This window comes from Pygoscelis adeliae, unplaced genomic scaffold (genome assembly GCF_000699105.1).
Source record: "Pygoscelis adeliae isolate BGI_AS28 unplaced genomic scaffold, ASM69910v1 Scaffold407, whole genome shotgun sequence".
In the NCBI taxonomy this organism is placed as follows: domain Eukaryota; kingdom Metazoa; phylum Chordata; class Aves; order Sphenisciformes; family Spheniscidae; genus Pygoscelis; species Pygoscelis adeliae.
This window is the reverse complement of record NW_008825251.1, coordinates 1369547-1385753: the sequence shown is the minus strand read 5'-3', so window position 1 is coordinate 1385753 and position 16207 is coordinate 1369547. Positions and strand designations below refer to the sequence as shown.

At 54.7% G+C, this 16207-nt stretch overlaps 1 protein-coding gene across 1 annotated transcript in view; it reads right to left on the bottom strand.

Annotated features, from left to right (window-relative positions):
* Positions 1-265: 265 nt before the first annotated feature.
* Positions 266-16207, bottom strand: part of L3MBTL1 (l(3)mbt-like 1 (Drosophila)) — a 19399-nt gene continuing 3457 nt past the window's right edge. Inside the window, exons 4-22 of the mRNA XM_009329341.1 lie at positions 15924-16068; positions 15632-15770; positions 14811-14934; positions 14077-14164; positions 11814-11905; positions 11069-11173; positions 10042-10177; positions 9410-9501; positions 8193-8344; positions 7109-7185; positions 6577-6662; positions 5894-6004; positions 5495-5609; positions 5139-5238; positions 3992-4189; positions 3647-3693; positions 2558-2715; positions 1638-1700; positions 266-627 (exon numbers count right to left, since the gene is read on the bottom strand). Coding sequence (XP_009327616.1) covers positions 493-627; positions 1638-1700; positions 2558-2715; positions 3647-3693; positions 3992-4189; positions 5139-5238; positions 5495-5609; positions 5894-6004; positions 6577-6662; positions 7109-7185; positions 8193-8344; positions 9410-9501; positions 10042-10177; positions 11069-11173; positions 11814-11905; positions 14077-14164; positions 14811-14934; positions 15632-15770; positions 15924-16068 — 2163 coding nt within the window. The 3' untranslated portion in view covers positions 266-492. The remainder of the gene's footprint in view (positions 628-1637; positions 1701-2557; positions 2716-3646; positions 3694-3991; positions 4190-5138; positions 5239-5494; positions 5610-5893; positions 6005-6576; positions 6663-7108; positions 7186-8192; positions 8345-9409; positions 9502-10041; positions 10178-11068; positions 11174-11813; positions 11906-14076; positions 14165-14810; positions 14935-15631; positions 15771-15923; positions 16069-16207) is intronic.

Here is a 16207-nt window from a genome sequence, read left to right as displayed (position 1 = left end):
GGAACACATTGAAGGGAAAAAAAATCTCCCAGCTGCTGAGCAAAGCCAGTATCAGCCTTTAAATGGGCGCAAGCACATATGCGGGCAGTCAGTGCCTTCCCTTACCTGAGTGACTTGAGTAGTGGTGTCAGTCCCCAGATGCTACACCCTCTGCACCACCCCCCCCTCCCTCAACACCCCCCCCGCCCCCCGAATCAGTGCAGTCACAGCAGGCAGCTGTTGCGCTAAAACAGGCTAGTCCTATGTCCACGCTCCGTCCCTGCAGCCACCCCTGAGGCTTGGGGTCAGCCTGTACCCAGCGCTGGAGGAGAAGGACAGTGTGGAGTGGAGGGGAGAGGATGGGAGATGGACTGGTGGGAGAGAGGAGATGCGGCACCAGAGAGGACATGAGCAGGACATGACAAGCTGCGGTCGGTTGGGGAGAATCTCTTCCTGACCGGACAGTTTGGCAGCACCAGTGCTGAGGGAGGGTCCCGAATGGGCCAAGAAAAGTCACTTTAAGGTGTCATCAGCGTTCTTGAACATGAGAATGGCATTGTAGATCTTGAGTGCCGGGCCCAGCTTGACACTCATAATCTTGACGATATCAGCCTGCGTCAGCAAGAGGAATGCCTCGCCATCAATCATCTGGAGAGGAGAGCAGGGACAAAGGCACTCACCGAAAACCCAGGCTGTGACTTCCTAGGGACAGCCAGCACGGGCATGACCCGGGGACATGTACAGTTGCACTCACCCTCAGCCAGGTGCCACAGATGATCCCAGGGAGGCCAGGGGCAGGGTTTACCCACAGCACTCCCACGCTGCCCCAGGTAAGCCAGAGCTGGGAGCTCACACGCCCAGGGAACAAGGCAGAGAGGGGGAAAGGCCCTTCCAGGGGCCACCCCAGGAGCTCACACTGCAGCCAGTCCGGGTTTCTGTGCCAGAGCACAACGGGCACAGCATACAGCCAGCAGGCAACCTGCTCTGGGCAAACACCATTCCCTGCTCCAGGTCCCGGCATGTGTGGAGGCTGCCCCCAGCTCAGCTTTGTGTGCCTGAGCACCCTTAAAGCACAGGGGCCATTTACTAACAGGCTGGGACACTTGCTGTACCCAGTGTGCCCAGGATCAGCCTGCCCTGGGTGTACTGCGTGCACATGCCAGAAAGCAGCCCCTCTGCGCATCTGTCCAGAGGGGTCTAAAAACGATTAACCTGGCTGACAGACAGCAATGCCACTGAACTGCTGTGCTGGTGAGAGGATGCAGACAGGGAAGGATGAATGGGTGAGGAGTAAGCAGCTTCCCTCAGGAGGTGATGCTGCTATTAAGGCTGCAGCACCATCCTCCTCCCGCTCCCTCATCCTAGCCTTCTCAGAGGAGCCCTCCCTCACCCATGGCGGGAGAACAGGGCAGCATAGCTCCTTGGATGTCAGCATCTCCCTCCTGCCACTATATCTGCACACGCAGACAGCTGCACACCCAAATGCAGTGGGGGGCTGCTGCCCCCAGGGCTGCAGGGTGGGATCGCTGCCAGGTGCTGGACGTGCTCTCAGCATTCAGCAGCAATCCGCTGCAGGAAGGCCACTGGCCAATTCCCCCCTGCCCTGTTGGCAAACAGCTGTCCTTGGCCACCTGCACTCATCCTCCAGCCCTTCTCACCTCATCCTTGAAGAGCTTGGCTTGGTCCTCACAACCCGTCAGAGTCTGAACAAAGCTAAAGACCTTGGAATAAACGGAGAAAAATGTCAAGACAGAAGCAATGTTTCTGGCTGGAGACCCCCCATGAGCCCACATCCTCACTTCCCCAGAGGCATTTTGCGCCCTGTAAGGTAACATGTGGCTGTTAGAGCAAAGGCTGAAGTTGCAGCACCCTCCCATGCTTAGGGATCACCCTTGGACCAGGGCACAGGTGCTGGCCTCCTCCAGCAGGAGTAGCAAATGCTACAGCAGGTTCATCTCCAATGAGCCATCTCCAGCACAGTAAGATGATTCCCACTGAGGGGCAGGGGCAGGACACGGGCACGCAGGAGGGTAAGGGGCAAATCAGGCAGGGCTGGCTGCTGGGGCTGGTGCCAGAGTTCCAGCTACCCAGGCCTTAAGAGAGGCCATCGCAGATGCCCAAGAAAGCGAATGAAGGTGACGATGAAGAATCTGAAGTAAAGATTTCTTTTTCAGAGAAACAGGGAAGTGACTTCTTATCTGCAGAGTCTATGGTTTAATTTTTTAACCTGGCAAATAAGAAACTGATTTCTTTGGAAAACTGTAACATGCTAAATGAAGAGACTGCTGTTCGCCTTCACCTGCCTGCCCTGGGCTAGTGTCACATTCAAGCCAAGCGAGAACCTGGTAGTTCTGCATGTGCTTCCCAGAAGCTGCCATCAGGGCTCATGTCTGGCAGCTCTCCACACAGTACCCCACAAGCGTGTCCAGCGGACTGCCTTCTCGCTAGCCCAGGGAAATGGCCACTGAAGCACCTCCATGCCTGGTGCATGTACCGTGGTGCTGCACAGCCAGGTAGAGTGGTCCCAGCCATGCCAGTGGGTTAGGAGCCAGCACACAGTCTTCAAAAAACATCTTACCTCATCAATGGTCCACTTGGACACTGTAGTTGCTGTGATGCCAGCCACCCCCGGCAGGAGTTTGCAGTGCTGCTCCCAGCAGAGCGACAGGGAGCGGTCGGGGTGGGCAGACAGGGCAGACATGAAGAGCGACTGGTGCATATTGTCTGAAGAAATAGCTGGCAATAAAAATGCAAGATGTGATACAAGGTAGAAGGACGAGAACATCCCATCACATCACATCCTACAAGCCTTGGGGAGGGCCCAGGGCTGGCAACAGATGGTCTCATGGGTCCAGGTATCAAGAGCTAGTGGTTGTCCCTTGAATTAATAGGATATCAATGTATCAAAGTGTTCAGTTTGGTGGGATTGGGTGTGGTGGGGAAGAATTTTAGAGGCAAGCTTGGCTTTGCCTTGTTCTCACCACCTTCAATCATTCATTTTCCATACTGAACTAGATTTCAATGTCAAATTTCACACCAGAATGCCATCCCATATCATTCAGCTCATTTCATGTTTTTAACAAAGCTTTTCCCTTGCTCTCTGCTCCAAGGAGTCAAGGATGGCTCCCAAGAAGAGATCTTCATTCACCCCCAGCACTGGGGTACGCAGCAGGACAGCCCATGGTAAAATGGATAGTGGCTGGAATAAATATCAGTCATCATCTTATGTCAGTCATCAGAACTAAATGCCAAGCAAACTGTTCAGCATCAGTTTCTGTGCTGCAGCAATAATTTGGCACTTCACACACTGATGTTTTGGGGTACGGCAGCCACAAGATGAAGGCACAGCATCCCTGTCTGAAGACGACAAAGCGCTGGGGAAAATGCACTGCCACAGAGAGACGATCCCAATTCCCTGCCCTAAAGCACTCAAAGATTCACAGACAAACCAAGAGACATGACAAGGGACTTAGCAGAGCTCTGGTAAGAGGCAGGGACGTTCCTTGTCCGATGGTCAACTTTGGCAGTCGACCACAAGCTCCTCACTGGTGTTCACCTGCATGAGGCCAGACTGAGTGAGCCAAGGAAGACCTGCCTCCCACACCCACCACCCCAGCTCCTCGAGCCTTGCCCCTGTGATGATACCACGGCAGAGGACGGCACTTACTCTGGAAGTCTTCCTGCTGGATCTTCCGGTACTTTGGAGGTCGCCCTCTAAAGAGACAGGAAGACTGATTTCCAACTGGGTTGGGACTGGCCCAAGGGCCCTCCTCCACACCGCACAGAGCAATGCCTTGGCAGTGGGAGTAAGGATTACCTCTTGGACCCTGACCCAAAGGGTTGACAGCTAAAGATACAAAATGTGGGAAGAAAAACCAGGAGAGGTGCCCAACAGAGCTGGAAGGACAAATGCCAGCTGCCAGCAGCCATGCTCCCCTGCAGTCAAGGAGCCTCTCTGGCTTGGCACAGGGGCCCTGCACTGCTGCAGGGGGCTCACCAGGCTTGCCCCTACCTCCCATGGTGCCGAGATTTCTTTCGCTGAGGGAAGCCAATCAGGTTCCTCTTGCGAGTTGAGGCCTCAGTGTCAGACAAGTCCGCCTTAAGCCTGCCCTGGTTCTTCTCTGCCAGTGGGCACCCTGAGAGGCAGTAATGGGCTGTGAATCTCCCAGTCACGTGTCCTGACCCATCGCAACCTGGCGTGGGGCACTTCCTAGAGAACAGAGGGGAGGTGAGTGTTGGACCCGGCTCAGAGCAGCATGGGGGGGGCGAGCCAGCAGGGCCACCCCTCTGCCCCGAGCATGGGAAGCCGTAGCCCTGGCCACGGAAAGCAGAGTAAAGACACGCTGAACAAATTCCAGGGGCGAGGACGCTGGGTGCACGGGCAGGGCACACCCAGTCCCTCCAGGTACAAACACCCATCCCACCTTCTCCGCTGCCGTCACAGCGACCCTGTGCAAATCACCACAGTGCTGATCAAGCAGGTCATTGGGGTTCACAGAGTCTCCATCTTCCCTTCCACAGGCATCCAGACTAGCCTCAGAGTGAGGAGGAAGCAAGTATCACAAGTGTGGCCAGCAGAGAAACCCCTGGGAGCCAGATCTGCCTTCCCCATCCTCATGGATGCTCCACCATACTCACTCCTCTTGATGCCAGCCTGCTCTGCTGGGGTCGGCACTACACCATGCCTGGTTTCCCCTGGTCACGCAAGTGACTGACTGAGCTGGGGGAGATGCACTGTACCTTCTCAGAACTTCCCAGCTCACAACCTCACAGTGAAAGGCATCCATGAGGGGCGGGAGGAACATCATCCTCGAAGCTGGTATCAGTGAACAGCATCTTAGAGGCACTGTCCCCTACGTAGCCCATACATCCCCACAGGTAGATGGGCACATAGGGCACCCCCAGGGGCTCTGGGTGCCGAAGGACAGGCGCAGAGTAGGAGCTCACAGGAGTTACGCTAGCCACAGGCTCCGGGCTGCCTTGGGGCCTGGCCTGGGGAGAGCAAGGGCTGCCCCTAAGCAGGGGGCAGAGCCAAGCGTGGGGTGGGTGCAGGGAAAGGCTGGTTGCTGGTGGGGGTGGCAGGTGCAGAGGAGCTGAGAAAGGACCAGCATGGGCCAACAGGGAAGCTGTGCCCCTCTGAGCTGCACTGGGGAGCTCACCTGTGGTGAAAGCTGTACTTGGAGCTCTTGGTGTGAGGGATGCTCTTGCAGCCCAGGGTTTGGCAGCCCCCATGGGCAGAGGAGGCTGGTTCCTTTGGCCCTAGACCAGGAGTAAAAACAAGGAGCGAGACTGTCACAGCTGTAGCCCCAGGCAGAGTCAGGGCTCTGGGCTCCCTGCCTGCCCCAAACAGGGAGGACTTTTCCAACTGACAACTCCATGGAAAAGCTCTTCCTCCCTGCCCATCCTCGGCCAGCACCTGCCCTCCCATTTCTGCACATGGGCAGGTGGCAGTGACAGTGGGGATCTGGCATGCTTTGGTCCTGGTATGAAGGACTGACCCAGGTGCAGGACTTACTGAGAGGAGGCTGCAGTGGGTGTCCAGTTTTTGAGCACCAGCCTATGGGGTGGATGTCCGGATGATCCGCATCAATCCAGAAATCATAGACGTGGCTCCAGCCATCAAAATGGATCTAGGGAGACAAGCAGAGAGGTCACCCTTCAAATCTCAGGGCACCTCCCAGAAGAGCTCTGGAGCCCTCCAAGCTGCCAGCAAGCAGCAGGGTAGAGCTGAACTGCAGCACAAGGCTCTGCTCCACTCCTGGGACCTGGCACTGAGACCTGCCATCCTCCACACGGCGTGCCTCCACAGACCTCCACATACTTTGTCACTGCAACTGGCAGTGAGTTGGGAAGGGCACGAGCAAGCCAGCACAGTGCCTGGACACAGGCTCAGCACCGAGACTCCAGCACCCACCTTTATCCTGTGATCTTCCACATCCTCCACACTGGCCACCCGGATGAAGGAAGGAGTCCTCCTGTCCACTGCCTCCAGCTTCATGTTGACCAGGAAGCCGTGGGGTGGGCGCTGGGGCCAGAAACAACCCAGGTCAGTGGGGAGCAGGGCGTGCTTTAGGCTCCCGCACCCCTTGGCAGCTTTCCCAACAGCGTGCTCCTCAAGCCCAGCTCCCAGCCCTGGTCTGTCCAGGTAAGAGCCATCCCAGCTCACAGTGGCAACAGGAGAGAGTGGGCACAGACCTCCCGGATCTGAGCCGTGTTTTAGTAAGATGGGAAAGCTGTGCCCAAGGGAAGAGGGTCTCTAAGAGACACATTTTGGGGATCTATATTGCAGCCACACTTGGCTGGACACAGCTGCTGTTGCCGCAGTTGGAGACAACAACTATCAAGCAAGCCTAAACGATTTCCCATCACCCAGCTCCTGTCTAGCCGAGGGGATGGTCATACTTCCCATTTTTCCCAGTTTTGAACTATTTGCCCAGGATAGCCCTGAATTCTGAACCTTGAGTGTAGATCCGAACCCCAGGCCTGTGGCAGGAGCATACTGAACATCACTTGACTTTTCATAAAAGCAAAGACCTGACAATTACGAAAACCTGAATTCCTTGCCAGGCACGGTGGAGCAGACAATGTGGCACTCACCACTTTAAAGGCCCAAGCCGGGACAGCAGATGCTCCTGTTTCCTTTAAGTACTTTTCCCAGGTGAAGTTGTCAGGGTCAGGATAATCTAGAAGGGGGAAGATGCAGAAGGTGAGACACATCTGCAGGAAGACAGCAAGTACCCCAGAATGTCCTGCTGCCTTGAAGGACCAACCAAGTCTGTGCCAGGCACACGGGAACCTGAGAGACATCAAGAAGTGCTACTATTTTCTCATGGACCATGAAATCCAGAGTACAAGGAAGCAGAAACATCTGGGCCTGCACAGACAGCTTGGGTCCTCATGTCTCCACTCAGCCCGACACAGCCACCATGCTGCACCTGAACACATGTACAGGAGCCTTGGCAGGGGCATGCCATCTCCCTGGCTGTGGCCTTGCTGAAGAAAACTGCCTGGGCCTGCAGACAAGCAAGGGCCATGGCATTTGCGCCCCCAAGCTCCCCACGCCACCCTGGGAAGCCTGTCCCCAAGGGGATGCGCCAGTGAGTGCTGCGCTCCTGGGCCACTGACTCACCTTGAGGAGGTGTAAGGGGTTTGCCGTGCTCCTGACACCATCCAACTGGGTGGATGTATGGACTGCTGGGGTCACACCTAGAAAACACACCCAAACTCTTACACAGGGCTTAGATACCCAGCTCATCACCACCAGACAGCACGGGCTGCAGGGGCCCAGGGCAGGCCACTCAGTGGCACCCCCCGGGCCTGCACCACCAGCAAAAGCCACTGCAGTCTTCTACAGCACCCTTGTCCCTGAGTGACCCAGGGAACCACAGGCCCTGGCAATGCAAGGGCTAGAGCAGGGGACTCCAGCTCATAGGGGCAGACACGAACACGCCCCAGGTGCAAGCCCTGCCGCAGAGCTGCCCAGGGAACAGCAACCCTTTGCTGTTAGTGGGGAGACAGGCCATGCCTTTCAGAGCTCGGAGCAGTGAGGCCTGAGCAACTGGAGGGGCTCATGTTCTGGTCATGGCTCCCAGTAGGTCACAGCACACTCAGATGCTGCTGCTTCACAGGTCTGCCCTGGGACAGAGCAGGTAGCTGCCCAGCACCAGCGAGTGAGGAGCAGCTGGGGACAGAAACCGCTGCAGCCCCACAGGTCCTCAGGGCGAGAAGTAAGAGAAGGTCAGAGGGCTCCAACCACAAAGGAAACAGAGTTGCTCTCAGGACCCTGATTGTGCTAACTGGCCATTTTAGTTGGCCTTAGCCAGCATCAACTGGGACACCTCCCTGCCCTGGCCTCAGTCCCCTGCCTACAGACACAGGAGCTCCTTTTAAGACCAGGCCTTCAGTCTCTGCATTGCAGGTGGCCCTGTCTCCCAAGTGGGTTTCACGGCAAGCCCACAGCATGCGATCAGGCCTGTCTTTGCCCCACACTAACTACAGTGCCATGGCAATGTCCCAGGAAGTGACATGGAACAGGTAAAGGTTTGTCCCCCAGCACAAGGGGCTGACCCTCTGCCTCACTGGACCACTGGTGGCCTGTCTGCAGCAGCGTGCTGGGATTGTCCCATGCTTTCCCGAGCACCCCATCACTCTTGCTGAAGCAGTGGCAGGGTGTCTCCACAGCACTGGCACCCCAGGAGCCTCTGTGCACTTACCAGTAGTCGTAAGTATCATCCCAGTTGTCAAAGTGCACCAAAAAGCGATTGTCGACTACGTCAGTCACTGTGGCAACACAGATCAGGGAAGGGTTCATGCGGTCCACAGCTTCGAGCTTCATGCCCACCTCGAAGCCTGGGGAAGCCTCGTGCTGGGAGGAGAGGGGGGCAGGTTACTTTCAGAGCCGCGGTCCCAGCGCCCTCCTCACCACTTCCCTTGCCTGCTGCAAGGAGGCACCTGCCCATACCCTCCCAAAACCAGACCCTCCCTGGTCTCCAGACAGATCCAGGACCACTTAGGATCCCAGAAGGGCAGTGCCCTGCTGTGCATGCAAGAAAAGAGGCAGAGTGTAAGTAACTCAGCTTGGCCACACAAAGAAAGAGGAAGAGAAATCTTCAGACCCTCAGGATCTTCTATAAGCAGCAACCTCCAAGAGAAAAACAGCCTCCAACTTACACTGATTCAGATTTTGTCACAAAACACTTGTTTGCGGTCACGCTCCTCCAGTGTTAGCACCGACCAATGCCCTAGGCTTGGCAGGAGGAACTGGGATGGGGCCGTTCATCCTACCTTGCCTTTATTTCTTGGATCCAAAATCTGTGCAAAACGCTGCATCACACACGCTAGTGGGATTGTTGCAGCAATGAACAGGAGGGTTTAGACACAATAAATGACTTGCAGAAGCTGATTTATCAGTAGGTTGAGTTTCCTCTGCAGCTGACAAAGAAACCATCAGCATTTTGCACTCTGCTATATTCCCACTTTCCTTACCCAAGCTGCCATATGAAAAATAAAGGCAGATACAGAAACAATGAAGACACAAAACAGAGACAAAAGAATTATACTTATGAAATATTAACTGAGGGGTTTTGGCAAAATAATTGTTGACAGTAGCGGATACTTCTCCTCACCGGTACTTTTGCAACAGATTTAACTGTCCATGAGACTGACCTGGATGAAATAGTCAATCAGACTAATGCCAATTTTGGGCACACCAAACTAGTGTCCAAGCTACAGATCCTCAGCAGCAAAGTGTGCCACATCTCATTAAGCAATGCCGGCAGTACACTCTCCTGGCCCTCTGCACTGTGGGCTTGAGAAGCGTGGGGTGGACAGAGTAAAGCCCAGCATTGGTGGAGGCATTTTGCTCAGCTGGAGGGGAAGAAGTCACACCTGAACCTGCAGGCTCTGGCAGGAAGAAGAAGCTGCTACTCACAGTGTTTCGGACCATGAAGAGGTGCTTAGGAGCTGCCTGAGCCTTTGTTATCTTCAGGTAGTTTGTCCAGCTGAATTCTTCTTCCTTATAACCTACAACCCCTCAGGAAGAGAAATGAGAGCAGCGAGTTCACAGAGAGCAGCCAGGAGGTCATGAGGCCAAGCCTGGCCAGCCCCGACCAGCCCTCACCCTGCCAGGTGTGTCCTGCTGCGGGCGGACAGGGTCCACAGCAGCCCTGGGAAACCCAAAGCCCGTAGCTTAGGCCCAAAGGTTGATTTTGAAGGGGTGCTAGGAAAAGTTAGCAGTAGAGTGGAAATCCAGAGTTCTCTCTGGATTTCTCTCCTGCCCCGGAGAACATCAGTGCCACCTGCCCTGGGGCACAGTTGCTGGCTCCAGCCTGGCACTGGGATGTCCAGGGTGACAGAGCTTTGCCCCAAAATGGGAGCAAGCAGAGATCTTTAGCGTGATGGGTGCCTGAAAGGTTGTCCTGTGGAACCCTCCCAGCACAGCAGCATCCCCTCCTGGGCCCCATGGAGCCACCCTGTCCCCATCTCCAGCTCTACGTTTGGGGGCCCACTACTCATCCCCCTCCTTCAATAGGACCCACCAACTGAGACTTGCTAACTCCTTACCTTTCGGGGGCTGGAGTTTGTGCCCTGTCTCCTCAAACCAGCCAGCAGGGTGGATGTCAGGGGAGTCAGCATTCAGCCAGAAATCATGGCACTCAGAGTAGCCATCAAAGTGGAGGCGCATCCGGTAACCGCACACCTACCAGCAGGGAAGGCAGGAAAAGGAAAGAACCATGGAAACCTCCTGCTGTCCCTGGCTGAGCTTCGCACACACCTCCCCTCCCGCACACAATCTCAGCACATCACTTAGGGAAGCCAAGAGTCAATCACAAGCCAGTGCCCAAATCGGGAGGCACATGCCAGTCCCAAAAGGTGTCCAGCACAGAACAACATAAGTGCAAGGCCACCACAAGCCAGCCCTAAGAAGGGAGGTTCAGGCTGGTGTGTGAGCTACCATGGTGGGGCACCTTGCTGGGTCCAGCAAGTTTAAGGATCCCCTTTTCTGCACCCGGGGAAGATGCTGGTGCAGGGATTTTGGCTAAATGCCATGCTGCTTCAGTGAAATCTCTCCAGCAGCAAGAACAGCAGCCACTGTTGTATGGCTGATCTCCCTGGCTGCCTGGGGAGTACTGCGAGGCAAGGCTGGTTCGGCTGCCACATGGCTGAGCGGAGAGCCCCACAGACAGAGGGCCTCCACGGACACAAGGAAGAGCAATGGGATGCTTCCAAACCCTCCATCTCAAGGGCTCAGACCTGTCTGAGGGGCATCAACTTGAAGATAAGAAGCTGTTGCCATCACCAGTCTCTCCCCCGTGGCCCTGCTGTGTCAGGGTGACAGAGAGAGCAACTAAGCTGGGGCATGACAGCTGCTCCACAGCACTGCCTCCTGCCCCTACGAACTGGAAGAAAACTCCCCGTTTGCTTGACCCAGGTGCTGGAGCACCAGCTCATCTCATGCAGCGACATGCAGGCAAGGGCCCAAAGCCCATCTCCTCCACAGGCCAGCTGGCAGCACCTCCGCTCCCACAGAGCCTCCCACTGCGTGGGTGCAAGGAGGAACCAAAGAACGTGGGAACCAGAAGCGTCTTACCTCAGCCACTGTCAGGATAAAGTACATAGATGGGTGCTGCGGATCGATCCCCTCCAGCTTCATTCCCACTTTAAAGCCATTCTTGTGCTGGGAAGCTACTTGGTACTGGAAATAAGAATTAAACTACAATGTAAAAAAACGGCACAGGTAGTTGGGTCTAGAACCATTCCAAGGAGCAACCATCAGGAATGGGAGCTGCTGGGACCAGGAGACTGTGGGCCACAGATTACGTTGTCGTCCAAATTTTAATTCTTTTCCCGTAGAAAAACACGTTCTTCCACCTCCTTGTGGGTTTGCGTCTCTTGCTACTGGCAGGCCAAGGTGTCCCTGGGCTAACAGCCACAGCTGGGGAGAACGGGGCACGGGCCTGGCTCCTGTCACAGCCTGGCAATCAGATGCCTGGGAGCAGGGGTGCAGCACAGCAACATGGCCTCAGGAGAGCCCACATCTGGCTTCGAGGAAGGGCTGGAAAGGCTCCACCACCCTGCCAGAGCCACAGGGGTGTCCTACGTAAATGTGGGGTGCTTGGGATGGGGGATAGCACCCTGCTGGGGAGTGGGACTTGGGGCAAATCAAAACTGGAGGCTGACTGGTCACCTCCAGGTGAAGATGGGAGCTTGCTTATCGCTCAGAGTCCCACAAAATAGGGAAGCAAGGAAGAGAGGAGAAGGAGGAGGGGTGGGAAAAAAAAGGGAAAGAAAAGAGAAGATGAAAGAGGGAAAAAGACAGGAAAATCCCAACTCACATCCTGGAAGAGATCTAAAGGGGCAGCGACAGCTTTCTGCTCCTCCAAGTAGGACGCCCAAGACCAGCCTTCTTTCTTCTCCTCACTGGCACCTGAGCGCAGCACAAACGCACACACAAGAGGCGCTGCTGAGGGTCCGCTCCAGCCTCCGTCCCTGCCTGCCTCAGGGCAGCGCGGAGGGCAGATGAGCGCATGGGTCCGACTGGGGCCACATCCCGCTCTCACACACAGTCCTGCATCCCTGCAAAGCTCAGCACCATCCTACCAGAACCCCTTCTCCAGCAAACCTGGCCGGCTGTCCGAGGAGGAACAGAGCCAAGAGGCCCGCTCTCACACAGGTCCCCATGACCCAAATGTCCTCTGTCACTGTACAATGCTCTAGTAAGGCACCTAAGGAGCCTGAGGGACAAGCCATCCCATGCAAAGCGTCAGGACACATCTGCAACCAGTCCTCCTCCAGCCAGTACATCCGAAATGGCCACAGCACTGATGGATTTGGGACAGCCAGCAGGATCCATCCAGAGGTCTGGGAAACACTCCCAGTTGAAAGGGGCTCCCGGCGAGTCAAACCAGCAGCAGGTTCACCTCCCCCCGCCACTCCAGAGGCACCAGCTCTGCTCTGAGACAACCACCTGAGCCCCCCTTGGCACACCAGGGCCACCCTGATGTCCTAGAGATGCATTTACCCTTATGGTATTCACGAAAAGAAGACAGCATCGTCTCTTCATAGGCAGGGAGGTGATCCTTCACGCCTTCAACCTCTTTGGGAAGGCCACAAAGGCCTTGCCTGAGGCACACGAGACACAACCCAAGTCTCTTGCTCTCCGGCCACATTCTCTCCCTGCTTGGTAGTGCCTGAAGTGACGCCAGGAGTGCTGTGCCTATTCCAACACTGAGTAATTCACAGCTACAGGTCAGCCGTGGCAGACAGTCATGTGTAGGGCAGGCCAGAAATGCAGGGGAAAAACAGACCAACTCCTTCCTCCCTTGGGCTTAGGGGAAGTGGAGATGGAAAAAACAGGAACTTGCGGAAGAAATTAAACCTGAGCTTCACTAAGCAAGGTTACTAACCAAGTTTCACTAATACTTAAGAGTGATGAACACCTTTATTATTCTTTAGGACATAGAAAAAAGTGGCAGGCATGTTTGGGGAATCCGTAAGTATAAGCTCTGCACTTCTGGAGAATGACAAATACACCTGGAGATAGAGCATACACCAACTTTGCTGCACTGAAGCATCCAGGTGCATATTTTGTTTGCTGATGTTCTTCTAAAATAAGAGAAAATAAAATGCTGAAATAACAAGGCTCAGCACTGCTTACTTGTATGCAGCAGGGAAGGTTACATGCTCAGGGCTCAGACTGTAGAGAAAACGACCTGGCAAGTGAGTATGAGATCCCTTTTTAATAGTGGTTAACTCAGTGTAATATCAGGGGTTAATGATATCTGGCCCCTGCTACTGTCCCTACATTTGGCTATGGAAAGGAGTGTGAAGCTGGAACAGTTTCATTTTAAAATTACTTTGAGTATGACCTTTCACTACTCAAAGACAAAAGGTTTCCCATAAATGCTTATTTTCAGTATTTTCCCAAGTTTTCCTTCCCCCTTCGCCCCCATCGCACTGCAGGGGAAAAACCAAACAAGCAAACACTGCATCCCTCAGCTTGTTTCCTTTTCCTCTGTGTCAACAGCTCTGCATTTGAGGTCTCCTCTGATACGGTCCAGGAATAGATCCCCACGAGATGAGACAACCCCAAATCACCTGGCTTCAGCAGCACCAGACCTACAGGAGCAGCTCCCAAACTTGTGAGCTCCCGATCACGTGAGGGAAGTTCCCCGTAAGACCGTCCAAAGGGGGGGCAAAGCCAGATGTGGTGCAGTCATGTTATTGCTCAGGATAGTGCCTCTCGGAGCAAACATGGTATCCACGAGCAAGTAATAAATTCAGCTCCCAAGGGGAGGGACCAGAAAGCACTGTACAGTACGGCCCAATGCCTGTAGAAGACACAGCCATATCTGTAAGGGTGCATCCTTCCCATGGAGAGAAAGAGAGGAAAGGAGAGAAATGGAAAGAGACAGAGAGAGCAGGATCAAGCAAGCAGAGGAGCTTACAAGCCTTTGGGAATGTGTACCAGCACATTATTGCACTGGGTGTTTGACTCTGCTGGAGCACCAAAATGCTGGCCCAGCCCCGCAGCACCACAGCGGGACCCCACAGCCGTGGCAGGAGTGCTCACCCCACCGCCCACCCATCCCTCCATACCGTGCTGGCTCCCGTTCCATGCATCAGCCTCTGGATTGCTGATGGCAGAGTCTCCCGCAGAGTTTTTCCTCTCTTCCTGCTTTTCCTCCTAGACATGAGAGCAGATAAAACAGAAACCCATCATGTTGGAGGTCTGCACAGAGGCTTATGCTGTGTGTTGTACCCTCACACTGGTGCCAAGGGCCAAACTGTGCCTCCACAACATCTATGATTCGACTGATGCTTGGCCCAGAAATGGGTGGCCAAGAGGATCTGATGATGGGAGCCCGAGGGGAATTTTGGTGCTAAGTGGTAGCAATCACACCTGGAGTGGATCTGCTACAGGCAGGGCTGGCAAGCAGAGCTTCCTTGCCTTGTCAAAGTCACTCTTCCTTCCCCAGGATACACATCACACAGATAGACACTCTCTTACTTCAAGATTTACTTTGGTCGCCCAGACTCAAGAGAGCAGTTGAGAGCACTCGATACCTACAGCCCAATCAGGATGTGTCTAGCACTGCCCAACCTGAGGCGCTCGGCATGCCAAACAGCCAGCCAAGTGTCTAGAAGCCCTGATGCTCCACATATTCAAGTCTTTTTGGCATCAACAGCCAACATATACCCCTTCAGCATATAGACATAGCACTGAAAAGCACCGATGAGAACTGTGCACACCTGCAGTGCATACAGGGATGTTAAGGCACACCCTTGACATTGACACGTGCACACACGTGCCCTCCCTGCCCTCTTCCTACCATTTGCTCAGATTCATATTCTTCCTCCGAAGGGCTCTGGTAGTCCTTCCTCTTTCGTTTCTTCACCGGTTTGAGGATTTCAGTGGCATTGGTGCTGCTGGCAGAGTTTTCCACAATGACTGACCTGCACGGAGGAAGGGAGAGCAAACCACTGCGGCAAGGTACATGGCAATGGCTGGGGTGTCGGTGAGGGAGTAGCTGACGGAGAATCACTGTCACCCCATTTCTTACTCACACATGCTCCTATCCCTCCTGACTGATATATGTGCTCCTCTTAGTCCACAAGTTGGCAGGAGGTTGGCAGGGTACAGACCAGAATCACCCTCACATGCTTGGGTGTCAAGAAACCTGAACCCAGGGATGGATCAAAAGCGATCTAGTTTCATAGCAGGGCTCTAAGCTGCATCAGAGTCACACAGAGATGCTGGAAAACGAGTCCCAGGAGTCACACATTAGTAAGCAGAGGGGCTGGAAATGCCCTCATGACCCATGCTTCCCACTGCTGCTCAGCCTGGAAGCACCCACTGCAGCAACCTCCTGCTGCAGCCCTGCTCCAGCAGATATGTGTTTATGAGGCCACAAATTGGGCAAGAGAAAATCTGGCTCCTGTGCTTCCTGCTGTTCCGGGGGACAAGTCTTCATCCCCCCAACACTGCAGCCAGGGCACTCTGCCTACAGGAAAGAGGGAAACAAGTGGGGTCCTCAGCACCTGCCAGAGACAGATGCACTTGCATGCCTTGCTGGAGCATGTGGACCAGGGGAGGGAGGGCAGACAGACGGATGGATATGGCTCTGCATGGAGCAGACTCCCCTTCCTTTACCTTTCTTTGAACTGCTGGTGACAGTGCTCGCTGCAGAAGCCCCTGCCTTCCCGGGCTCCGTCCGACATGTGCCTCCGGCCACAGGTATCACAATGGCACATGCTTTCTGCTGTTGGCAGCTTGGTCTGCTCCAGCACATCTGAGTCAGAGAGAAGAGGAGCAGTGAGGCACAAGGTGCAGCAAAGGAAGGAGAGCAGGAAGCAGGAGACATTTGCCTCACTCAGGGCCTACGCCAGACAGCACCTGCTGGATGATGGGACCCACCCCAGAAGTGCCACCATGGTGCCCTTACCCTGAGCCACAGTAGGATTGTCCCTGCTGGTGGGTGCCACCTCTGAGTCCCCATCTTTCTCTGTGTGACCCTCCTTTATAGCTTCCACTGGAGGCATCTTATCAGCACTCACCACCTTCAGCGTCCCGTACTCATTTATTCGAAACTATGTCATTGAACCAAAAAACAAGGAAAAATAGTTAACAAGGAGGATAGAAATGTAACTTGATAGCTAGTGGGTGCATGTGAGCTCTGAGAATGAGAGGGACATGGTTTGGTCATTAGTGCATCCAACAAGAGGACAG